This window comes from Centruroides vittatus, unplaced genomic scaffold, assembly GCF_030686945.1.
Source record: "Centruroides vittatus isolate TY-2023 unplaced genomic scaffold, ASM3068694v2 contig_359, whole genome shotgun sequence".
Taxonomy (NCBI): domain Eukaryota; kingdom Metazoa; phylum Arthropoda; class Arachnida; order Scorpiones; family Buthidae; genus Centruroides; species Centruroides vittatus.
The window spans coordinates 1,372,585-1,399,859 of NW_027122182.1; the positions used below are offsets into that span (position 1 = coordinate 1,372,585).

Sequence of the window (27,275 nt, forward strand, 5' to 3'; positions counted from 1 at the left end):
ATGGGGGTCCACTTCATAACGATAATCGTTATTACAACATGCAAACTGTATAACAGCAGTAAGTTTCTAATTATTAATAAACTGGAAACTTAAAATTTTTTTTATTCAGTAAAATATAAATGAAATCATTAATATTGATTAAGGTTTTAATTAAAACTTCTAAATGAAAAAGTTTATAAATAGCAAATAGTTCTGCCTATTAAATATTACATTAATATATTTTTTAGTTATATTTTATTTTTCAGAAAATTTTTAAAACTATTATCTTAAAAATTAAAAAAATTTATTTCACTATTAAACAATTATTTATCTCATAAGCATTGAATGGATTTTATAATATAATATTAAAATTAATAAATGTATTTATCAAAATAATCAATCAGAATTTATATTCTATTAATCTTTACAATATTCTTAAAGTATATATAAATATACTTTAAGAATATTTTAAAACAGGTAAGTAAATAATAAATTAAACATTGTAAATATTAAATAATATATAAATACCTCTAAGGATTTTAACATTGGTACACTTTCCAAAAGTTGCTCGTATTCTTTTCGTTTTTTAAAAGCATTTTTTAAAACAATACGACGAAATGTTTGTCTATTCTGAATTTTAATTAATAAAATAAAATATGTTCTTAGATATTTAATAAAATCGCTATATATATAAAAATGGCAAACAAATACCATAGCCCAGAGAGATCCATTAGTAACTGCTTCTACAGTGGCAGCACGAGGCATGTTGTACATCAATGCTAATTCGCCAAAACTTCCAGAATCTTCATATTTTCCTACCATATTTCCTTTTTCATCTTTATCAGTAGAAACAAATACATGGTAAAGACCACTAAAATAAAAACAGTGTTTTTAAATGCTATTATATATATATATATATATATATACAAAAAACAATTAATTTCAAATAAAATTTTATCAAAATAATTTATGCACACTAAAAATCAGTTGTAGTAAATTTGAAATGCAAAAGTTCTTGCGCACATAATTTTATTGGATATTGAGTGTTTATTAAAAAAATTAAATTTTGAAATAATTCAAGATCTCAATTGTAATTTTCATTTAAATAAAGATATTTATAGGAAGACAATGTTACTAAATAGTTCTTAAATATTTAAATCCAATTTTAATAAAAGATTAAAACAATAATATTTTCATTATATCTTAAACAATACACCTATCCCTCGTTTTACACGGTACTTCTTTTACACGTTTTTGTTTTTACACGGTTTAAAAAATAAATGTAGAAAATAAACTGGCTATGATCAAAAGGAATAATTTTTAACACTAATCTACATCTATATTCCAATCCACCTTAATTATATGTTATAGTTGATATTTAGGATACTAGGTGACAGTTTTATTTCAATCCGTCAAATAGTAACCGATAAACCGATATAGGGTACTCCCCCATATGCATGAAGTTGCATTCATTGCACATAGTTTTAAACCAGAAAATTTTAATTTTTCATATTCATAAGTAACAAACGATTACATTATTTTTAATTACATTTTTTACATTACATTACATTACATTACACAATTACATTACATTTTTATGAATCTTTCAGATTTTATTTTTTGTTCCTTTGAACTTTGTATTTAATTAATAAAAGAATATATTTTTTTTCCCCTTTCAATATTTTTGTTTGATTTATGTACATTTAAAAAATTGAAAAAAAATTCATAATTAATAAACAACAAAATTATGCGTTTTTTGCATACTTTTCGATTTACACAGTTTTACATTCAAAAAGATACAAATTCGATTTACACGTTATTCTCAGGAACCTATCTTCCGTGTAAATAGAGGGATAGGTGTATTTAAAAAAAAACACTTTAAATTACTGTTGAATAATATCCAAGTTTATAATTATTTAGGCATGGTCTATCATTCAGAATGTAGTCATTAATATAACCCATTTTTAAATAAATTGCAAATATATTTTGGAATCTATCGTATGGAAAATTTGTTGCTGTCATTGATTATAATTGCATGCACTTAAGTTTTAACATTTTGAATATTTTTATTCAAAGAGAAATTATAAATTCAAAAATATTTATATCTAAATGCTAATCCTTTTCTACTGATTGTCTAAGAAACAATTTTATAATATATTACTGTATTACATTGTATATTTTTGCAATACATTCAAAATCATCACAAATTTGCAAAATTGAATAATTTTTTTACATATTTGTATGTATGTTTGTAATATCAATATCTATATGCAATATTTTAAATAAAAAGTAATTTCAATAAACTTGTTAAAAGTGTTTTCTAGTTATTAATTGCAATTTGAAAGTTTGTATATCATTTAAATTAAAAAATATTCTTAACAAATTCTAAATTTAAGATATTATTAAGACAATATTTAATCTACACACACACTCACACATTAGCACCAATAATTCATTTTGAAAATATATATATTTGTGTCTGAATAAAGCATAATTCTCTAATGCATTGAGAGAGCAAAAATAAATACAAATTTTCTGCAATTTGTTTTCAATGTTTCTAGACAATAAAAGTACCCATAATGTAGTTCAATGTTCCACTGAAAAGCACAAGTTTTTGCAAAATGTGCAGGCTCCAGAAATAAAGCAGTACCCTGGCACCGACAATAATAATTCCACAAAGATGCCGTATAAATAATTTTATGAAAAGAAAAATTATTGGACGTCTAGAACAAGAGCTACAGAAGAAACTTTTAGTAGAGTGCAGCTAGCACTGACTTAAAAGTAATATTAAATTAAATTTATGTATTTATTAAGATATGAAACAATCTCTATATTTTTTTCACATAGAAAAAATTCCAGGAAAAAGTTGCATAACTTTCCTAGTGAAAAATATTTATGTTGAATTTAAGAAACACTCAGACACATTAGCACAAAGTTAAAATTGCATGTGGTGTCACTGTTATGAAATTTTACTAAAAATAGCTTTTGTATTATTAATTACTATAAAAAAATAATGCTTAATTTTGAAGATTGAGATCAGTTATTAAAAAATTTGTAAATGCTAGAAACAGGTAAAATTTTTTGTTAAATCTGACTCCATTCAAGATGTGACATGATCTCCTCTATCTCCCATCTTGACCTTTAACTACCAAAATTTAATAGTATCAATAACCCTTACATATAAGTTACTATGCCTAATTTCACTTTGTAATCTTTACCCTATCTTGAGATATTAAATGAAATAGATGCCAACACATGTACACATATCCCAGGAATCAGTTTTTTGACTTTTTGGGTTTAGAGGGTCTCAAAATGTTGACATTTCAAAAACCTGGAGGGTCAAACATGACAATTATAATATGTTGTAACAGTTGAGAAAGTAAAACCTAAATAAATATGTAACTTGTTTAGCTATATATATATGCTTATGTTTCTGATTTAAATTTTTTCTTTAATTTTTAGCAGAGAAATGGGTGGGCCATGGTCTATTCAGTCTCTAATTCTAGAGCCTCTGTAGAAGCATGCCAGCCACAGATAAATGTTTACAGGACTCTAAATGTGTTGTAGAACATCATATGCAGGCTTTAGGCCAGATTTCAAAGAACAGGTGCTGGTCATCAATGCAGAAGTGGATGACCAAGAGTTATCGCCCATCAACAAGACATATCTGACATTAACAGCATGTTGTAAAAAAAGAATATGTGGTAGGTAGCTCTCAGAGAGCTGTCTATTGCTATTCTTGTTAGTTTCACAAAAAATGTCTACAGAATGCAATGTCTTGTGGCTGTACGCCTTTATTTATGTATAGTTTTTAGTTTAATTTATATTCTATTTCTATAAATCTATCCTTCTTTCCAATTTTCTTTGTCTCATTGTCTCGAACTTCCGAGAACTCGGACTTACCCGTAGCCCACAGGAGGTAGGGGAAAACAATAGACGGCGACAAGCCTGGAGGGAAAAGGAACTTCCACTGGACATTCTTTGGCCGGACATGAACGAAGAAAGACGTGTGGCTGCGAACCTCGAGATTGAGAAATTGGCGAGCTCTGTGGAATAGGGCCAATAGAGGAAGAGAATCCGATCACTTGAAGAAAACGCTAAGAAACCGTCATTTAAGAGCGAGCATAGAAGTATTATAAGTCGAGACAAGGATCTGCGTCCAACAACAGCCAAGAAATTGGGTACCCATCTATCCTATAATCCTTCTTACTTCCCTTTTTTCTTCTATCCCTTTCTATTAGTTTAAGTCCAATTAAATTTCGCGCACGTTAGTTAAGTAGTATTGTCGGGCGGCATTTGTAACGGAACTGTACTACGCAGATTACGGTTACGACACGAACACCAAGGAACAGCGGGAATCTATAAAGAATTTGTACCATTTATTTCCAATGCAAAATTAAATTTATTTTAATTGATCAACACGTGTACGTGTTTTTCTTTCGTGTCGTACTTTTCACAGTCTTTTCTCCAGATGTCCAATATGTTACATTTCATTGCTCCTGTGCACAGAAAAGCTCATTTAAGATGTAAAGTGTCAAGAACATTGATGTTGGAATTCGAATGAATGGGGCAATGTTCTGTGCACTGATGAGTCTAGGTACTGTCTATAGAATGTTTAGAATCTGAGAGAGTGAGGAACTTGATAGATGTCCCATGAACATCATGGAATCAGTTTGAATGATACCACCAGTTTGCAAGGGGTGGCAAGGGGTGGCATTTAATAACTGACTAAGCTCCATGTTTTGGAAGGGCTACCATTATCATAAGAAGGAATTGGAACCATATGCGAGACTTTTCCAAGGCACTGTGGGTGCAGATTTCACTTTTATTGACAATGCCCATACACACAGAGCTGCACTCTTGACAGTGAAGATATTTGACTTATAAAGTAGCTAGCATGATCTCCAGATCTAAATCTTTACATATAGGATATGCTATAGGGCAGTGATTCTCAACCTTCTTAGCTCTGCAACCCCCCCAATAGTAAATATAAATAAAATTAATATTTTATCCAAAGGAATAATAACAGTAACCCTTATTATTACTAATTGAATTTTGACTGTAATTATAAATGTAAATTTTTTAAAATATTATATAATCACATTGCACTAATTTTATACATTAAGAAAATACTGACAGTATAAAAAAATATACATTTTGTATATTTAAAAAAAAATGTAATACAACTATTCCTATTATTTTATGTCACTCCATTTATAGCGATGGGTATGAACATGCATGTATGACGTGTACTGTACATACATGAGCTATTTACAAGTTCGAACTTGATGTGTATGTGCTGGGAGTCGCAACCCCCCTTTAATATCACTGTGATCCCCAGGTTGAGAAACGCTATTCTAGGGGAACAAGTTGCATCTGATCAGCTTCCACCAAGAACACTTCACAAGCTACAAGATGTTCTTTTTCAAGAATTGTTCTGTTAACAAAAAAATACCTTGTAAACTGAACAGCATATGACATTGAAATGTGAATATGAAGACACACTTCACAATTTTTCAGAACTGTCAAATTCATGAAATGGCAATTATGTGTAGCATAATTTGCATGAAAAATCAACAGAAAATTGTCACCTTACACATGTATGCATATTAAAAAAGTGCATTTGATCATGAGTTAATATACAAACTAGATACATATTTTTGAAAATCAAAAAAGTTAGCCAACAAAATTTTGACAGCTAGGACAGAGCAAAAACAGTATTGTCCCATTCAAAACAGTACATGCAGTCAGCCTACTCATAAACAGATGGTTTCACACATAATTTTAACTTTGTATATTTTGAGTGTCAGGAAAGTTTTGCAAGAGCCATTGTCAGCTTTTTATATCTGAAACTATTCAGTTTGTCAATGAATAAATATGACAAACTTATATAAATATAAATATATATTTATACAAATTTGAATTTTAATGTTCCATTATAATGTAATTAAATACATAATTCATTTAATTTTCAATGAAATGTAGTAAAAATATTGAAAATCTTAACAATTTAAATTTTAAAAACTGTTCACTTACTGCTGAATTATGTAGAAATTATCTCCATCATCACCTTGCTTAATAACAATATCTCCTGGTTGCACCTAAATATATACACACAAAAAATTAATACTAAGAATATATTTTTTTTTAAATTATAGAAGATATAAATACAAATTGAGTTTATATAAATATAATATGAATCTTGATTAAATATATTACCTTTCTTTCAAACATAGCATCTAAAACTTCTTGCATCTGTTCCTGAAAACAGTTAATTTTCAATGTATATGTATTTATAAGTACATTTGAGAAAATAAACATTAACATTTGCAAAATATCAAATTAATTAAATTCTAATAAAAATTTTATTGTGTTAAATGGAGAAATGTATAATACAATATGTCTATAAAGTAATGGTGCAATTTAAAATTGCTTTATTTTCTAAATACTGTAAATGCAAATATGCACCAAATTAAAGAGAAACTCTCAAAATTTTTGTTAACATGTTTAAGGAAGTTTGATGTGAATTCCATTGGTTGGTCTGCAAGATGACCAATCTAGAACATCAGATGTGATAGATAAGATAACTTCTACAATCTGTTGTTTCAAGCATTCAATACTGTTAATGGGCACACTAAATAATTCACTTGACATAACTCCATACGTAAAATTCCAAAGGCATGATACTAAGTCAGGAGAATGTGATGGCCATGCCTTCCTTTCTCTCTTCCAATCATCTTGTGGAAATGTCTCATCGAGGAACTTTCAAATAATGATGGAAATATGTATAATAGTGTGATAGTCACGCGAGTGTACAATAGTCCACGGTACACAAAAAAAATAACAACAATTATTTATTTTTTTCATGTGATTAGCAATGTACAGGATTTTTTCGAATTCCAATTCTTAATGTTATACAATATCCAAAACTGGGGTGAGGAATCGAGTGAATACAGAACAAAAGAATGTGCTCTTGACAAATAAGAAAAGACGGACTTGTAATCTTACAACTAACTTACACTAAATTATAAACTAGAAAGGAAAGAAAGTATAGCAAGAAGTTTTAGTATGATAGAGGAGGTTATAAGGAATACCCAGGTTCTCCGTTTGGTATTGACGCTCTTCTGGTGGGAAACCACTGTAAATCATTTCTCGCTGATCTTTTTCGGATTTCTTCAAAGATTCTCCTTACACAAGGACATTGTCTCTCTCTTTCTCTTTATGTTAGCTGGGTCTTTTCTCTTTCTGTAGGTCACCTTTGTCTCCCTTTGTCCTTTTAGACGACGAGCAGGAGTGTAACTTTCGCACGTCTACCTTCACCGAGAGTCCGACCCAAGAATGAACCTTCTTATTGTTCTAGTAGCCTCAGGGACTTCACTTCCCATTGTTAACGTGGTTCATGGAAAGGGTTACCCAACCACAGGAAGGAATGTTAATAGAAAATTTGAGAAAACAAACGGAAGAACAAAGAAGAAAGAAAACTTAAAACTAAACTTATATCTAATATATACATTAATATGGCATATTGTCACAATAGTACAGATAAAGATAGTACTATCTTGCCAAAAAGTGACATTTTTGTTCATAATTTGTGGTAAGGCATACAGTTCAACATATTAACATAGTAATAGATAGTTGTGCATGCAATTACTCTCTCAACATCTCATCTGTAATAGGTATGTAAAAAAACTTTGAGAACCTCTTCATTTAATGCTTTTCTCATGTCTCTAATATGTTTCCTTTCAATATTATAGCAGTTGAAACTTTATCAATGGCTTTGCAGACATATATATACTAATTAGATTATACTAAATATGATATTAAATGTATTAGATTATGATTTAACATAATATAAATATCAAAAATAAATTATTATATAAAAAATGATAAATTATAGTTTAAATTATACTATTAAATTATATTACAGTATAAACTATTTATTAAACCTATTATTCAAAAGATTCAACAGAAAATAAATTTAGTACCTCATCCAGAGCTCTGAATAAAAATATATCCCGTACTGCTTCCCCTAAACGCTGCCTTTGCTCATCTGTCTTTGGATGAATAACCTAATTTATGAAAAAAATTATAAAATATATATATTATATATTTATATTTTTAAATATAAAATTTATCACAATATATAACATATATAAATTATACTAGTATATATTTTAATTTATTTGGTCTAATTATATATATGCTTTTCCTCCAATTTTACTTTTTCCTTATTAAATTTATTGATGTATCATAGTATTCTATATTAAAAATAGTGTAAATATGCATATATATTGTGTTATTTTCTTTCAATATTTGTTAACACTCTGAAACATCTAATATTTTTAAAAATGCATGAACATGTGAATTTTTTATGAAATCTTACAAAAGCTAAATTTACATTATAAAAGTTTAATTAACCTTTATGCTTTTGATTCTGTCTATTAACAAATTCATCAATACATACTGTTGTTTTTAATACAAAATAATATTTTTTCAGCAAAAATATGACTTATTTATTTATATATAACCGAAATGAAATATAATTCAAGTGTGAATCCTATTGAAAAAATTGTATACCTATAAATTCCCACTGTTTTCCATCCGTCCGTCCTGAATCTCGAGAGCAGAGTTAGATAGATGAAATTCGAGACCAGATAGAGAAACCTTAGAGTTAGGAGGCCCCAATTAACTATATATGAATTTCTGATGCAAACCATAAGTCACTTTGTTAAATATTTTGTCTAAGAAGACTTAGCCTATTAATAGGACGTAGACAAAATATATAACAAATTGAAAATAAGGAAATAGAGGCATATAAACTAATTGTAAGTCACTTTATTTCAATTTAAAACTTTCCCTTGAAAGCAGTTAATAGATGACTGGCACGATTCTATTGTTAAAGAAAAAATATGACATATAGAAGCAAGCTACTACTAATTTCAGGTGGAGAGCATATATTTTAAATTAAATAAATTAAAAATATGATTGAAAATTGCAGCCTGGAATTGTGACAGTGTCACAATAAATAACTGCTCTTTCTAATTGAAAAACAATATAACAACAAAATATATTGAAAATACATGTAACAAAACAACTCTAGCTAAAAATATTTTAATATAAATTTTCAAAGTTTGTTGATTAACAGAGTAAATTCTTTTAGATTCAAAACAATGTCATGAATGCTCAATAATTGCAATGTTTAATTAATGCAATCTTAAAAGATTGTACTGTTTAATTAATTATAATTAAACATTACAATCTTTTAAGATTAAGTTGTAAACTTGAAAATATTTAAGAATACTTTTTTGTTTAATCTTCACTCCAGTTTCATATAATTTATTGAAATCATTTTAACTAGTAGTAGATGATTCTGGCGTCAACCAATCAACATTTATTTTTTGTTATATAATAAAAATAAATTTTTTTAATGCATCATCATTGACAAATATTTAGAAGTTATAGCCCAATATACTGCTTAATTTAAATGCTTTCGGAGAAATTTTACCAAAATTTTTTATTTATTTTGCATTGATTTAAAGAAAAATTGTCTAGCTTTACAAAACAAAATAAAACAGCACAATATACACTCATTGACAGAAAAGATACAAACCTAGAGAGAATGGAACTGCGAAATTCTACATACAGTTCTCTGGATACCCTAGATAGACCACTGGAAAAGATGATTGTCTGATTGTGAGACAAGCACAAGCAGTCACAACAGCATTTTTGTCCACCATCCAGAGATAAGTAGATGCCTCACATTAGAACCTTATTTCTTTCAATACCATTGACAGAAACTGCTACACATCTGCTATCAGCACCCAAAATTGTCTGTCTCATTTGTAGAGATTCCATGACACAGAAGCATGGACTGCTACAGACTGGTAGCAGTCCATGCTTCTGTGTCTATCATCTTTAGCAATAAATCCTCAAGTTCTGTTTGGGAATGAATGATTACTGTGTTAGTGTGTGGAGTACCAGTGGTGAGCAATTCAATCCTGTCTTTACTGTTGAAGGGCACTCTGTCACTACTACTGGCATTTTGGTCTACGGAGCTGTCTTTTATCGCAGTCGGTCACCTCCAGTAGTGGTGTGAGCAAGACTGACAGCACAGCATCATGTTAAGGAAATCCTGTGCACTTACATGTTACCTTTTATGGCAGGGCTGCAAACAGCAATTTTCCAGCAAGATAATACTTGGCTGTACACAGTCAAGATATCTCAGGAATGTCTCCATCATATTGTTACACTTTCTTGGCTTACCCAGTGTCCAAGTTTGTTATCTATTGAGCATTTGTGAGACCAGACGCAACACCAGCTTTGGCTGTGTTTGAGTGTGAGAGATCTGGAGAGGCAGTTGCAACTTCTGTGGGAAAATTTGTCATAAGACAGCTTATGATGCCTGTATGCTTTCGAGCTTGACTGAATCATTGCACATATCCAGGAAAGAGGTCCAAGGTACTAGAAGTTCACTTAAATTGTACTTGTTGCACAAGAAATTGTTCCTTTGCTATATTGCAGTGGCGTGCCGTCATTGGAAGCGATGGAAGCGCCGATTCCACCTTCCAATGACCTTCCCTTGTATTTTATAAAATATAAATTTTCATATTTTAACGTACTTTGAATTAATTAAAATGAATATTTTATTATAACTGCATTATGTATCTTTTACAAATTTCTATACTACATGTGAAAAAAAACGATAAGATTGCTATTGTATATTCAAATAATTCGGTGGCGGAAGGAATGTCGGAACCAGGTCAGTCTCCAATCAGCCAGATTATATAGGCATTAGCACATGCGGTTTACAGTGCACCAACCTCACCCGGTTTAGCTGGTAGAAGCAACACACTTGTAAAGAGTACAGCTTTATATCCCGGAGCGGTTGTGGGCTGTTATCTGCCTGCCTGTCAACTTCCAAGCAGCCAGATTATAGGCATTGGCGCATGCGCTTTACATAGCACAAACGCCACGGTTTAGCTGGTAGAAGCGACACACGTGTAAAGAGTACGCGACTTTATATCCCGGAGCGGTTGTGGGCTGTTAGCCGCCTGCTAGATATTCGGCCACCCTCGCTCGATTATGTGAATCACGAGCAGACTAGATCAACGGCGGGCAACCCGCGGGCCAGCTACGGCTGGCGAAAAGTTTCTATCCGGCCCACGAGATCTTTAATAGATTATTAAATTGAAAAATAACTATTAATTAGTTATTTTTCCAATTCTTTGTAATTTTCGAAAACGATAAAAAATAAATGTAGTAATTAACTTTTTATTTATTTATTTCATATTTGCAGACTAAAAAAATTACGAGTCACAAGAAGGCGTCAATTAACTACTACGGCGCGGAAAAAAACGTAAAATTTATTCTGGCCCATGTTATAAAAAGGGTTGCCCACCCTAGACTAGATTTATAACAACCCAACCGATAGGAGTTTACTGGCACGTTTTTATGATAGTTCTGTATAGTTGACAGGAGTTTAAAAAAACTCCATTAAAATATTTGATATATTTATTCTGCGTTTATTCCGCTCTCCCATCTTATATTACTTACGGATTTCGATGTTAAACCGGTGATATTACGATTTAGTATGTCCCATCTGTAAGGGGATGCAGAAAAAACGTGTACAATTCTAGTACAGTGTTAAAAATTAACTGTTACTTTGGCAGCATCGTTTACAACCAAATTTAATGAATGAGACGTACAGTACATACAATGGTACAAAAAAAAAGCTCTAGAATTTATTTTCCTTAAATTTACGATTTATTATCCGTTGTCATAAAAATTTGTCTTTCCACTGTTTTCCCAAGACTACAGATATTCAGGTACAAAGTAACTGGTTTCGACTTATTTCTACTTAAGAAGTGACTAAATAATTAAGAGATTAGGGAATGGGGACATAAATAAAACCCTGTTGAAAGAGCCAGAATTTTACTTCAACAAAAGCTTAACAGAACCAATCACTCGCTCAGTACAGTGGGAAACTGATTTCCGTGTACACCTGGTATTAAAACGAATTAGTTAGAAAACGAATGACTATTAAGTTTAACATAGTTAGATTTTTACAGCTACGGTGAGAAACGTTTAAAATTTACAACAGCCCTGTGGCGTCCTTTGAGATATACTAGTGATGCGACAAAAGAGGCATTTGACATTGACCGGTATCGGCACCCTCGGGATTTGGCACGCACACACTCACTACACACCTACCTGGACCGGCACTAGTTCCATCCATTAGCTACTCGTATCAAGATATTTGACTAAGTGGATTGTTTTAAGATTTAAAAAGTAAAGACTATTTTATGTTATTTTTATGTACGTTTCTTTACAAAGCTATATTTTAATTATAATTTTCTTTAAAAGTATATTAATACAATCGAACAATACATTGTACCAGGTATGTATATCCACCGCACATTTTATTTCACCGAGTAAGTTTTTATAATTTATTTTTAATTTTAGCCCTTATATCGTGGCTAGCGATTCAGAATGTAATTGTGATATTAAAAATACATTTAGAGAAGTCTACAGTTTTTACTGGCTTATCGAACAAATGAATACGAATGGACCCTAGACCAGTGATTCTTAACAGGGGGCCGCGGCCCCTGGGGGTCCATAAGAAGTTTGCCGGGGGCCGCCAAATTATGCAAAATTTCCTTCAGAATATAATAAAAAGAAAATTGATGTATAATCCGAATATCGTATCGAAAAGTGAAATAAGAAAGATAAAGTTTTCCTATTTAGTTTTTATTTATTTATTTTGTATTTCTTCCTACATACAACTTTGTTAGTACAGAAGAAATAAATGTAAATATGCTACTTACACCGCAGTATTTACTTCTTTTATTCCAAAGCAATTTTAAAAAACTATTAATGCTTGGAATTTTAAAAATAATTAGGAAAAATAGTAGGCTTTGAAAATTTAAATATTTTTGCAAAAGATATGCAAAATCCTTATGACAAGTGGGCGTTTTAGTTTTAGTTTAGTTTTAGCATCGACATTGGATCGATTTATCGACATGTTTCTTATTTTATTTTTTGTTAAAAATTAATGAGTTTTCATGTTTAATTGTGAAGTTTGAATGTTATTTAAATAGATAATGAAATAATAAAGTTATGATTTACATTTATTATATAAAAAATAAAGCAATAATAAAAAAATCAATTTATTATAGATAAATTATCAAATTATCAAATATAAATTATTATTAAAAAATGGGGGTCACAAAAAAATTATGAAATATTTGGTGGGCGGCGAGTATAAAAAGGTTAAGAACCACTGCCCTAGACCATCACTGACGCGCAATTAACTGATTGCCCCTGGAAGTCGGCTTCTTACAGAAACACAGCTTCCCTGTCATCAAATGTCACGGCACGCCACTGCTATATTGTAATCACTTATTATTATCATCACTACCTTCATATTAATAAAGTTTCATTCAATTTCAAATACCTCTTTGATGAGTAGCAGATTTTATCAATGAGTGTATATATAAATATTTTTGTCTCTTTCTGCTGTGTGGGCATTAAAAGTGCTTTTTGCCATAACCATCATGGGTTTGGTCAAGCCAATAATGGGGATGGCTAGATGATGAAGGATGATGTTCAACATATCTGAGATAAATTGCCAATGAAAATTTTCTATAGGTGCTTGCTTGGATTGATTTTCCAGAATGATAAACTGATGCCTTAAGCACCTCAACTATCTAGTTAGCAATAAAATAATATTAGGTAGGATATAATAAAACTTGTATTAGAAGAAATACTAAAAAGAAAGACACTTGAATAAAATTAACATGGTTAACATAAATACATTTTTTTTTCCTAGACTGTTTTATTTCTACTATTTAAGAATTATGAGTCTAAGAATATATAAAAATTTAAGATCCATATTTTGTTGTCAATAGACAAAAGATAGACTTTGTTTTGGTCCTTGAAATTACTGTTAATTAGTTTTCCTGTAATAAAATTGAAAACTTTAGCATATATAACTATGTATAAAAGTTTTCTGACCATAAGTTTGAAAAAAAAATTAGGAAATAATTTAAATACAGTACTAGAAATATTATATAAATAATATAAAAGAAACCTTAATAAATATAGGCTGTGCGCTAAATTTCATTAAAGTTCACACTTTTTATTATTATATTAAATTTATGTGTTTTTATAAAAAAAATAAAGTTACTGTAAATTCACTATGAATAAATGTTGCCATCTTAGAATTTTTACTATGATGTAGATGATGCTTCTGTGGCTTTATGCCATAATTTTAAATTATTACAGAATATTCTAGTTTGTAGTTTCTGTCCTCTTTTCTTATCATTTCCTGCCCTTTATTTCTACTTCACTCAGTTGTTGATTGACATTCTGAACCATCCAATGGAAAGAATAAATGCCTGAGGGCCCAAATGTGGAAGTAACAGTTTTTTTTCGGAGAAGGGAAAGGAGAGTACAGATGAGAGGGAGACAGTGGAGAGAGAAGGTCAATCCAGACCATAGTGAAAAACCTAGGAGGTTCCTGAAGGCTTCATGCCACCAGAATCCTAAGGCTTGAGACAATCTCCGTTATCCCCAGAAAAAAGGGTATATGATAACCTCTCCAAAAGGAAGGAGGAAATCCCACTGAGAATCAACTAAAATAGTCATCTCAGAAGCTAAAAGGATCAATCGAGTACAGGTACCCCCTTTCCTTTCTCTATTCTCTGTCTATCTTAATTTTCTATCTTAATTTTCTATTCTAATTTTCTATCCACATCTTTAGGCATATGTTAGTTTAAAATTTTGTAATATATATCGCACCCCTTTTTTATTATTTTAAACATAAAAACCTCTTTACAATAAAGAAAATAACTTTCTCTAGTAGACAATACATACATAATGTGTCTATATACAATCGGTCCTTTCTCACACAGATGAGGGATAAGACAATTCCACGGTGAAGTCGACCTTTTATTTGAGGCTTCTCATCTGCCTCCAAATGTAAAATAGTCCACCATTTCCCTCTAGCAGTGGCAGCACAATTAAAATGAATTACATTTTTTAAAATTAAGCCAGGATGATTTCATGAAGAAAATAACTTTCTCTTCTTATAGAAACCTCTGTTTGTTGCACAGACCCTTTTGTTCTTGGGCAGAGCTAGACGAATGCCCTAGAGTTGGTATCCAAATCTCTTTTATTGTGCATTGTATTATCTCAATAAATTTATTGTTATTTCATTTTATACTGTCTCAATATTATTGTATTATCACCTTAGTGACAATTGGGCACAATTGCACTTTTCACACTCCTTTATTCAAGATTATAATTTTTTTTTGAATTTATAAGATATGTGATCTATTTGAATGTTTACAGAGACATTTTATCCTATCTCAGAATACTGTATATTGCTAATGTATTAAGGTTGAAGTGTAGAAAAAAGCTAACAATTTGACTACAGAGCTTAATATCTACTTACAACAACATATTGATTTTTTTCCTCTTTTCTGCTTATGAGATGAAACTATCTTTTATTCACTGCATTTAAATAATTTTGCAATTTAAATTCAGCAACATATGAAATATTGATGCATTCTTCAACTATGCTAATTTTTAACTTTATCTACTAATTGTATTAAATCAGGTATCACTGATATAAAAATTACTGCAAAATGAGATTTTAAAGAATTTAACACTATTATTAAATATGCTATTTAATTGTTTACAATGTAATAATTATAATAAATTTTCTAAATCAATCTTGTTATTTTTTTTTATATCTCAGTTTTATAAGAGCTGTTCACAGGCCAAATCAATTAACTCCATTAGTGTAACCTTGAAATAATCATTATTATTTTTACATTTTTTGCATAATCAATTTATATGTCATAATATTAAGCTATGCATTAATGTAATGACCCAAAAAGTACATTATACAATGTTTATTTAAATTTAAAGTTGAAAAGGAATTTTAAAAAATTACATATATTATCAATTTCTCTACTTTTGTTTTGTTGAATTAATCAATTTGGCAAATGAGAAGCTCATATTTGTTTAAAATTATTAGTGTTATACATATATAAATATCCAAACCCAATAGTTATAGAAAGTGAGAAAGAAAGTCACTTAACATCCCTTCTACAGAATATAGAATGTACCCAAAGTTAATTCACTCATATCAGGAATGCATTAGACCAAGGGGGAAACAGATTGATGTGTGTTACGTGCATGGCCACCATCTCAATGGCAACCATATTGAATGCAACTCTGAAACTGTAAATGGAAAGGGGTCATGTGACACATCATTTAGGGTCAAAATTTCTCAAGGAATTGATCGCTGAAAAATTTTATTGACCTACCTCAAATGGTTACAGAGTTAAGAACATTACATGATGTGCTGAATGTACTACATTATTTGGGAACATTCTATATTTTTCAGCAGGAGTGTTAAGTGACTTTCTTTCCCACCCTGTATATTAAAGCCAAATGATTGCTGAACTATATCAGGCTATATTACTACTATTATCATTATTATTTAAATGCTAAGTGACTTAGCACTAGAGGTGAGCATTAGGTGCCATCTTTTGCTAAATTTAATAACTTTAATTAAATTAATATTTTAATAATTAATTTTGAAGGTTCTGGAAGAAAAGAATACACCCAAAGCAGAACTTGAACTCCGATTCCAGCTTACTGCGTTACCAGTTATGCTAACCAAACCATCCCATCTTCATTTCCAGAACTTACTATTTTAGACAAAAGCATTCTTGGTTACTTACAGCATCGGCTGAAGACGACTCAGTTCCTATGGCCTATAACTCCCACTAGGCATTAGGCGTATCTGTAACACTACACACACACACACACACACACACACACACACACACACACCCAAACCACAATGTTTATATTTGAGAGTTGCTGGTTCAAGTCCCACTTTGGGCTGATTTTTGTCTTCTAGAACCTTCTAAATTAATTATTAAAATATTAATTTAATTATAATTATTAAATTTAGCAGGAGATGGTGCCTAATGCCTGTCTCTAGTGCCAAATTACTTGTATATGAACATACCAAAGCCCGATGCATTAACATTAAATCAAATGACCACTGTAATTAATTGGGCATAAAATAGCCCAATTAATTACGGTTAGTGTTGCCATGAGGCTGGTTTTCAAGACAAAATAAATTTATAAAAATATTTGCAAGTATTTTGCAAATATTAGGTTTGTTTCAACACAAGTCCCTAACTGATTTAAAACTGGCATGCGCAATGTTCAGTTCTTGGCTGTGAAATGACATTGCGCATGCCTTGGTATAGCATCCTAATTTTAAAATGTCCGGGACAGCAATTTTGAAAAGGTGGCAACGCTAATTACGGTGATTGTTTGATTTAATGCCAAATTACTTAACATTCAATTAATTATAATAGTAGTAATACACCCTGATATAATCTGGCAATTGTTTGGCTTTAATATATGACTATTGTGTTTATATGTTTATATGTAGACCATGCCCAGGTAGAAGTGAGTGCCATAGTGGGAGTTAAAGGCCTTAGGCACTGAGTTGTCTCCAGCTGGCATTATAAGTAATCAAGTATGGTTATGTTTAAATTAATATAGGTTCTAGAAGTGAGAATCGAACAAAAATCTGGGTAGTGTAACTGGCAATGCAACCACACAGTAAGTAGACATTGCAGGTTTGAGTCCTCCTTCAGGCCAATTCTTTTATTTTAGAACCTTCTAAATTAAATTTTTAAATTTAGCAAAAATAAACTTAATTTTCATTTCATTAACAGTTCAATCATCAATGGATATGAGGAGTCTACTGTTATAATTTTGTGTGATAACCCATGGTAATCTATATTCTGTCAAAAGTCAATTTGTAAAAACAGGTTCAGATCACACAACAATGCAGTTTACTTACTGATTTTAGTTTACAATTATAAACTTATCAAACATCTTTTTGTTTGTCTTAAGTCAGCAAGAGTAGCTTTACAAAACGTGAAAAATCCTCAGGTGCATTATCATGAATTTTCCCAAAACCAACAAAGAAACATAGTATAAACACAACTGGAATTAAAAAAAGTGTTTTTTGTTTTTGTTAAAGAAATGTATACTCACAAATTATCCCTTTTTCTCGAGACATTATTGATATAAAAATAAATTATTGTAATGCTTTGAAAATAAATTAAAAAGAATTTTTAATCATTTTTAACAAAATAAAATAAATATGATTTTTAAAACTGATTAGTTAAAAAATATTAAAACCAATTTGCAATAATAAAACCTTTACTTTTTGAAAACTTACAATAAATATCTGAAACCTTAAAGTGTCAAGATTTATTTCACTTAAGATTTTAAACTAAAGCTTTACAAATTCTTTTGATAGCAGTTTGTAGAATTTAAATACAAATTCTTTAAATATAACTTTTCGAAAAATAAATTTTATATCCATAAAAAATTAGTTTTAAATTCTTTTAATAAGCAATATTTATTAAAAACAAAATATTTTCGATATTATTAAAAATTCATTATCAGGTTCAAATCTTTGAATTCGATTGATCTTAATCTAAATTTATACCAAAAACACACTTTTTAGGAGTATGATAATAAGAAAATGGCAATTTCAATTCATGAATTAAACATTGACATAATAATAAAGAAAAAAGAATAAAATTTTTAGAAGTGGTCACAGAATGAATTTACATAGTAACTAAATAAAGTAAAAGATGAAGTTATAAAAAATATTATTCAAAACATGTTTGCTAAAACCCTTATTCTAATGAAATAAATTACAAATTCTATTAATTACTTTTCGATTGTTTATAAAAAGACAGTTTTTTTTAGTATATGAGCAAGCTATAAGTGCACAAAATGTTTTCTTATATTAAACATTTTACACTATTTAACTTGAAAAAAATTAAAAAACAAGATACCGAATTCATTTGTTGAAGCTGTATCCAACAGCTTTTACTTGGTTACTAACATAGAGAAAAATCTGTACAAATAAATACAGTAACTATGAAATAGTTCATGATAATTTTTGAAATTGTAGCAAAAGTATTTAAATCAAAAAATTGTTACAATTATCATCTTATAAATTTAAATAATATGCAGAATCCTAATATGTATTGTCACATATAACAGAAATTGAATTCAAGAAAACAAGATTTAAACAGAATATGAATTTAATATTTCAGAATAAATTTAACAGTAAAAATATATATTCATTAAAATAATCCAAATAGAAAATTTAAGCAAATTTGAATTCTATTCAGACCAAACATGTTAGAAAAACATGTTTGGTCTGGATAGAATTCAAATTTGTTTAATTTTTCTATTGAAAATATATTTTATCTATGAACGAGGGCATCGTCAGGGGGGCAGGAGGGGCAGCTGCCCTCCCCTAGAAATTCAAAAGAATTATTTAAATGCTAAGTTTTGATTAAAATAATCTTCTTAGGCTTCTTGTAAGTTAAAAAAAAATGTTTTAATTAAGATATTTCTTTTCTGGTACATAGTAAATGATTAAAACTTTATGAATCGTTTTTATTTTATCTACATACAATTCATATCCTCTATCAATTTACATTATCTTGCCCCCCTGGCCCATTGGCTGGCGTCATCCTTGTCTACGAATATATATTTTTACTATTATTAAATTTAACAATCTGATGAATACTTTTGTTTGCCATTTTACAATTAAAAATGCAGATTTACTATTGTTAGCCGAGTATATGAAACAATAATTTTAAAGTCTCTATTATATATATATATATATATATATAATCAACTGATAAATGTTATTGATCAAATGATAACAATGGATTCTTATCAGGATTAAAAGGAAGATAATTAATTAATAATGCACCCTTAACTCCTCATTGTGCAGATATGTTACCAGTTATGCTACGAGAATCTCCATCTAATCTTCAATTCCAGACCAACTGTAATCTGGAAGCAAAGATCAGATGGAGGTATTGATAACAGAAAATAGAACAAGAATATGGAAATGCTGAACACAGTTTAGTTTGCATATTCTTGTTAGTACTTAACATAGTTCCATTACTATTTCAAAATGTTCAATATCAACCTGATGAAGGTCATTAAATATGACCAAAAATGTTTTTTTTTTTTATAATAAACCTCTTTTGCTGCTTCACAAAGATGTATGTGGATGATTGAGTGATTTACTAATGAAACAGTTACTTTATGTAATATTACAATTTTGATAGACAAGACAACCAGTCACAAATAGAATGATAAATGATAATATACTTGCATAATCTAGGAAATTTATAGATCATATATCCTCCAAAGATAGCTAGACATTTATATTTTTACAGGACTATGTTGCACAATTCTGTATAAATTTATATATTATGAGTCAGAAAGGAAACTGCTTCAGGCAAAAAATTATTTGGAACATTCTTGAATTTAATTTAATAATGAAAAACATAGTATAGTCTAATCTCAATTGTCTTAATTGTTCTTTTTGTCATTTATAGTGTTCTTAAAATACTAAATAATAATTATGATAATACAGAAGTACTGTAACCAGAAATAAAATCTAAGAAATTGTGGTTTATTTTTCTTAAAATAAGCATAAATTTACTCTGATGTTTTCAAGCAAAAATTCCACTTCTATGGCATTTCAGATCATTGTTATATCACGTATACAAATCATATTTCTGTTTCAAGCAAAACTATTACATACAAAAGTATGTTATAATAATTTCCTCATTAGGAAAAGTCCTAACAGTAGTGAAGGCAATTTGAAAATATATAAGATATGCTAATGATATCTGGAGAAATAGAAATGAAAACATTTTGAAGAACTACTAAATGATCCATCATTGGGAATTACCCTGAGAAAAACATTGTTTGAAATCATTTGCTAATGATAATGATATCAAATGATGCAAATTGATGTCAGTTGGAAGGAAATGATTTTAAATCACCACAGATGACAAGTAACCTGCAATCATTTGCTTTGTATAAGAGAACAGGCAAAGAATAGAAATGATATGAATTGCTATCAAATGGTTTAAAATATTTTCATATTTTAAAATTTTGAACACATATTAATGATTAAGTAATATCATTACATGTCATTTGAAACTGCCCAATTGATATTATTTTAAAAATGACATCAATTAATGCCATTTTAAAATACTGAAATAATATTTTTATTTTCAATTTTTAGGATAAATTGAAAAAGGAACAACAGAATCTAATTAAAGTCCAGTTTTTAAATCTAAAGAATAAAAAAGAAACAGAGGAATACAACACATTAATTTTAGAAAATCTTTATTCCAGCTGTTGTATATATCATCATCTAAGTATCCTGTTCAATGCAAAATTGCAACTTTCTGTTTCCTGATAGAAAAAGTATGAATATATGCTTCAATTAGAATAAGTTAGAACAGAAAGTTAGAATCTGGAGATCACAACAGACAGACTGAAAAAACTTACAAAAAATACATGTGAAACAGAAGAAGAGAAATGGGAAATAAACAATGAGAAATCTCAAATTATATAAAATCCACTTCTCTCAGATTCTGGAAGAAAATGTAAAAGATAGATAGATAATATAAGATATTTTAAAATATTTTATCTATTATATTTAAAGTACTGATATTTAAATATCTACCATATTTAAAAAGTACTAATCTCTATTTTGGTTACCAAAAAGCATAGAAAGAAATAGATACCTACAAGCCCCTTCCCATGTGCACCCAAATTCATACACACAGGAGGAGTTTCGGGGTTTAACCAATCCCATTTTGGAAAAATTTTAAAGTTAAACAGTATATTGTACATAACATTTTATTCATTTAACAATATTTATGCCCCAATCATTACAAAAAGCTGTCATACTAAAAACATGTCAGGAAATTCTTAAACACAAATATGTATACAAGCATATGTAAGCATAATATTAGCTTGTTCTATAGTTATGACTTGAACCTACTTAGCATAACACTAGGCACTGGTATATAAGCTAAACAGAATACACCCCATCAAGACCATAATAATAAAACAACAAATTGTTTTTAGTGTTTTTCAAATTTTAATGTAAAGTATTTCAGTTTATTTGTCCAAAAGAATCCCCTTCTAAGTGGTTATAAAAGTAATATTTTGATAATTTCATTATAATTTGAAACTTTCATATTGACTCAAAAAGATATAAATTTATTTCTTTGAATAGATATATAGTTTGTTATGTAGTTTATATTCTGAATTAAATGAACAGATTAAAATAAATATATTTTAGTCTTTAATATTTTATAATTTTCCCTTAATTTTACTTGTATAAAAAATAATTTCTTAATAAATTATAAAATAATTAAATAAAAAATAAAATATTTTTAGGACAATACAGTCAGAACCTGTGTTGAAGTTGAATGGACTTAAAAATTGGCACTTTGTATTAATGAGATATGTATTAAGCAAATTTTGCAAGAAATGAATGGTTACACCATCAAATGACAAAAACCAAATTTTCTCCCTATTATCTCACTATGTCAAGGTGGCCAACCTTTCTTACAGGCATCTCTATAAATGGGCACAAATTTTTTGGCAGGCCACTGTCCTACCATCCCCTACATCCGATTTCAATTAGTAGTTAAAGATAAACTAAATAACATTAAAAGTAAACAAAGATAATAAAAATATTAAAATATGTTGTTAGGTAAATTTAAAAACAAATATTAAATAAGCCACTAGCATCAGTTCAAAAGTGACAAAATATTTTTTATTGAAAGGAGAACAAAAAATTGAAATTCTAATTAAAAAACAAAGAATCTGAATTAAAAATCCATTCAATGTGGTTTCTGAACTTGCTTTTCAGTTAACAGAAGCAGATTGCCCACATGAGTGTCAGCCATACAGGTCAGTACTTATTTTTAACAAAGCTCATTGCTGAAAACATCTGCTCACAAATGTAGGTGGAACTGAATCTGCACACAAAACGTAGGGCAACATCATGCATTTCTGGGTAGTCAATTTTAGAAACAAATTTCCTGAATGCTTTCAAATCGAGAAGTCGGTGATTCACATAACTCTTGAAATTTTGCTATAAGTTCTGAGTAATTTTTAATGTCTACAATTTCCAATTGGATCTTGGGTGAATATTTCCATATTTCAAAATGAAGAATGGATTGATGAACAGAGTGAGGTTATTCCTTTCAGCTTCAAATGGGAATGACTCAGTTAGTGCTGTAATGGCAGAATGATACCTATTAAAGTCCAAATCCAAATGAGTATTAAGTAAATTAAGATAATTTGTGATGTCTATCAAGAAAGCTAAATCATAGAACCAATTTTTGTCATTAAGTAAATCACACACTGTGGTTAATTCACATTTCTGTCCCAAAAACTGAAGCACTCGGTCCTTTAACTGGAAGAAATGTACCAACACCTCTCCTTTTAAAAGCTGACAGAGCAATGCAGCAAGAGTTTTCCATGTTTGTTGATTCTTTCTTCGAATAACACTCTAAACTCCCTGTGATTGAGAGCTCACATCTGAATCTTATTGACACAGTGCATAACAGGATCAATGAAATGGCTGATTTTCATTTCTTTAGCACACACGCTTCCTGATGAATAATACAATGGTATTTAAATAACTTACACTTCAAATACTTTTCAAGCAGAAAAATAAAGCCATTTCTTTTTCTCACTATTGAAGGAACTTCATCAGTGCAAATGCTCTCTAGTCCACTCGAGTCTTTGTCCATCATTCTCAGCATTTTCAATGCATCCCTTTACTACTTCAAAAATGTCAGAACCTGTAGTTGTGGTTGAAAGCTGGTAGAGACCAAGTAGATCTTGAGTAACATCAAAATTTTCATTAACACATTGACCATAAATGAGTAATTGTGCATTATCAGTGATATCACAGCTTTCGTTCATTGCAATTGAAAAGTACTTAGAAGGAGCAGCAGCAACTTTGTTTTGATACATCACTTGCCATGTCTTCCACTCTTTACATGACTGTATTATGGAAAAGGCAATGTTTTCAGCCATCTTCTTAATACTTGGATTGCCACTGTTTTCAGTGAAAATAGATAAAGCTCTCTTTCACTATTTCACCACCTGAAAAGTGAAAGAAACTCTGTTTTTCTTCCACGTAAGAAGTAGAGAAATTTCATATGAAGTTTTTATCATGCTGTTCATTTCTTCCTTCTTTTTGCCAAAAATCTTGTTGAGATGAAAGCTCCACCTTCTTTAAAATATAATCTGTTCTAAGAGAAGATCCAGCAGGATATTTACTGCTAAAGCCCTCATGTGTCTGTTTGAAGTGTCTTTCCAAATTATATTTCTTTGGCACTGCAATTGTGGCAGAACATAAGCCCATATCACCATGTCATTTTCATGCTTCCGTTTAGATGTTCCAGCTTTACTGAGAGCCATTTGTAAAAACTTAATCCTAATTTAATCACATTTAACAAAAAATTTCAGACTTAAAAAATAAAACACAATCACTGTCAAATCTCAACTGTTAGCAACTGTACATAAAGATTAACACATGATAAGTCAACACAACATCAATATAATGACTCAACAGCAGTGTTGTCATGTGGTTGAGAGCATTCATTCCTCTCATTGCAGTCAATTATTGTTTTGCTCATACACATGATAAAAATGTTAGTTTGTGTAATTACAGGGAATAACTTAAATTTAATTATTAAAATTGATTTATTTTGTTTTTAATTATTAAAGAAGTTATTAAAATACTATTTGTTTTCAAAATTTATGCTAATGTTGATTAGTTCTCCCTTGTAATGTTTTGTAATTTTAAGGATTTCATATTGTTCCTTTCCTTAATTGATTTTTCTTTTTCACTCCATCATCATGTGGGGCATTCCAAATATAGCTGTGGGCCTTGCGTTGGCCAGCTCTGCACTATGTTTTATCTTGTTTAAATATGTTTAAAGAAATAAATAAACAAATAAACTTATATGTTACTCCAAACATCTACTTTATTAAAATACAGTGACTAAAAGAAAGAATCAACACTCTCTTTTGACCTTGGTGAAAGCTGGTAGAACAAAGATTAAAGCTAATGGATATAACAGGCTGACCTAGCTGCCAAATTGAATCCAGGAACAAGACAACTAAAACTTTAGAAATTTAAAAATAACTTATTTGCTTGGATTTCAATGGAAACTGTTTATTTTTAATTTTAAAATTACAAACTAATTACAGTATTTGTATTTAATATTGTAATTAAGTTGTTTTATTTCTATTTTGAAAACAATTAATAATAAGAACTATTTCATAAATCTATAAACTATTTTTTATCAAAAATCTCCCAATCATAAAATATTCTGATTTCCTTGCCAGTGAGATAACCAAGGCAGTTAAGATGTTAGCCTGTTGCTCTGGGGGGCCAAGGTTTGAAAACCCCAAAGAATTTCTGGGGTCTTTCCCAGATATATGAAGTTGTGCCATTGTGGAACTGGCCAAATTCACAATTGGCCTGGTTAAAAGACCCTCTTAGTGCCCACAAGCAGTCACTACTAGAAAACTGGTTGGATGTATGTACTGCAGGGGCAAATTCTCTGGGCTTGCTTAGCATGTGCCGCATGCTTAAGAGAAAGTTTTGACTGTCAATATACTTTTTATGTAAAAACAAATTTGCCAATAATAATTTATTCTAATGTGTAAACTCTTTTATCATTTATGTTTGTTTTTACATTGACAGCTATCGGCTAGCTGTTTTAAGTCAGTGCGATGCTTGTGGGAACTCTATTGCTTGCTTGTTTGGTTTGCTGCAGCAAACAAGCGCACATGACGTCATTCGAAGCATTTAACACGGCCAGATTGTATTGAAAGCTTGCAGTACCCAGTCATCATACATGTACAGTCAAACCTGTTTTTATGCGGGGGATAGGGACCGCATAAAAGAAAATGCATAAAAAAAAATCGCGCGAAACTTCACGAGTGGCTATAAAAAATAGTTTTCGCAACACAATTAAAAAATATTTTTTTTTTATGCGGTGAATAGGGACCGCATAAAAAAAGTCTCACGTAGAAAATAACTCGAAACCGTACGAAATAACTAGGAATTGCTTTTTTAACTCCTTGGGCCTTTTTCTGCAACACCTAATGGGGGAAAAAATCCTCTATGAATTTTAATTTTTATATTAATTAATTATTTCCACTTAAATACGAATCTAACATTAAAAAGTTAAAAATAATCGTTAAATAATGATTTTATTTGATAAATATAGCTGCAGGAAGTGTTATTTCATTTAACAAGGCATGAAATTTCACACCTGCAGTCTAAAGCTGGAGGGGAGCTAACTTACCGCATCTTTTCAAATATAACATAATATTTATGATTTTTATGCTATTAAAATAAGAGGGGACCGAAATAAACGTATGAGAAAAAAATTTTACTGAATAAAAAATGAAAAAACCTGCTGATGTCATAGAAAACAACCAATAGAGTTTTTAAAAATTTTACAGGAGTCAATTATGTTCCAATTTGATTGAAATTTTCATATACCGCACAAAAAAAAATCGCACAAATAAAAATCACACAGAAAAAGACCGCATAAAAACAGGTTTGACTGTATTGTGTACAGGGTGGATCTACATAGGGACTAATAGGGCTTAAACCCTGGGCCCCCAGTGTCAAGGACCCACAAAAATTGAATTATTATATCATAAATTTTTAATACTTTTTCATTATAATATATTTCGTGTAGATATAACGGGCTTTATAATAGTCCATACTTTTTTATTCACACCAAATAACGTTTCTGCCTATTGTTTAGTGCTAGAGATAGTCCTATTATTCTTATTATAACTTTCAGCATGCCCAAAAATTTTGGTCAGGATTTGCCCCCCGATATACTGGTATGAAAATGGAAGAAAACATCAGTTTTCATTAAGATTATTTGAGTTTTGTGCTGGTTCTTGATGTGATAGTGTGTTTATTTGCCCACAGAGCAGAAAGAATAAACAAAAATTTTCTAGTTTCTGATGTGTATGGCAACTGTCTTAACTAACTGTTCAGTGTTGTCACAGCATACAAAGCACTGACCACAAGAAGAAGTAATTTTGCAAGTTGGAATGAATAGAAATGTATGCCCAAAGATTGCATTAATATCATATGCATCATTGTCAATGTTAAAGTCAAAAAAATGCACTCATGGTTAAAATGTGTCTTGTGTTTTTCCACTTTGGCTTGTGTGATTTCAGGAAAACTCAAAGTGTATTTTGTATTAAATGACATAATATAATTGTTATTGATTTTACAAACCATGACAAGCTTTGTATTATATACTGTGTTAACCGATATTTTG

General features: G+C 29.8%; 1 protein-coding gene across 3 annotated transcripts in view; it reads right to left on the reverse strand.

Annotated features, from left to right (window-relative positions):
• Positions 1 to 27,275, reverse strand: part of LOC136974919 (cAMP-dependent protein kinase type II regulatory subunit-like) — an 86,451-nt gene that overhangs the window by 12,898 nt on the left and 46,278 nt on the right. For all 3 annotated transcript variants that reach the window (XM_067269917.1, XM_067269918.1, XM_067269919.1), the window contains exons 4-8: positions 7,965 to 8,048; positions 6,199 to 6,240; positions 6,016 to 6,080; positions 691 to 850; positions 508 to 609 (exon numbers count right to left, since the gene is read on the reverse strand). In XM_067269917.1, coding sequence (XP_067126018.1) covers positions 508 to 609; positions 691 to 850; positions 6,016 to 6,080; positions 6,199 to 6,240; positions 7,965 to 8,048 — 453 coding nt within the window. The remainder of the gene's footprint in view (positions 1 to 507; positions 610 to 690; positions 851 to 6,015; positions 6,081 to 6,198; positions 6,241 to 7,964; positions 8,049 to 27,275) is intronic.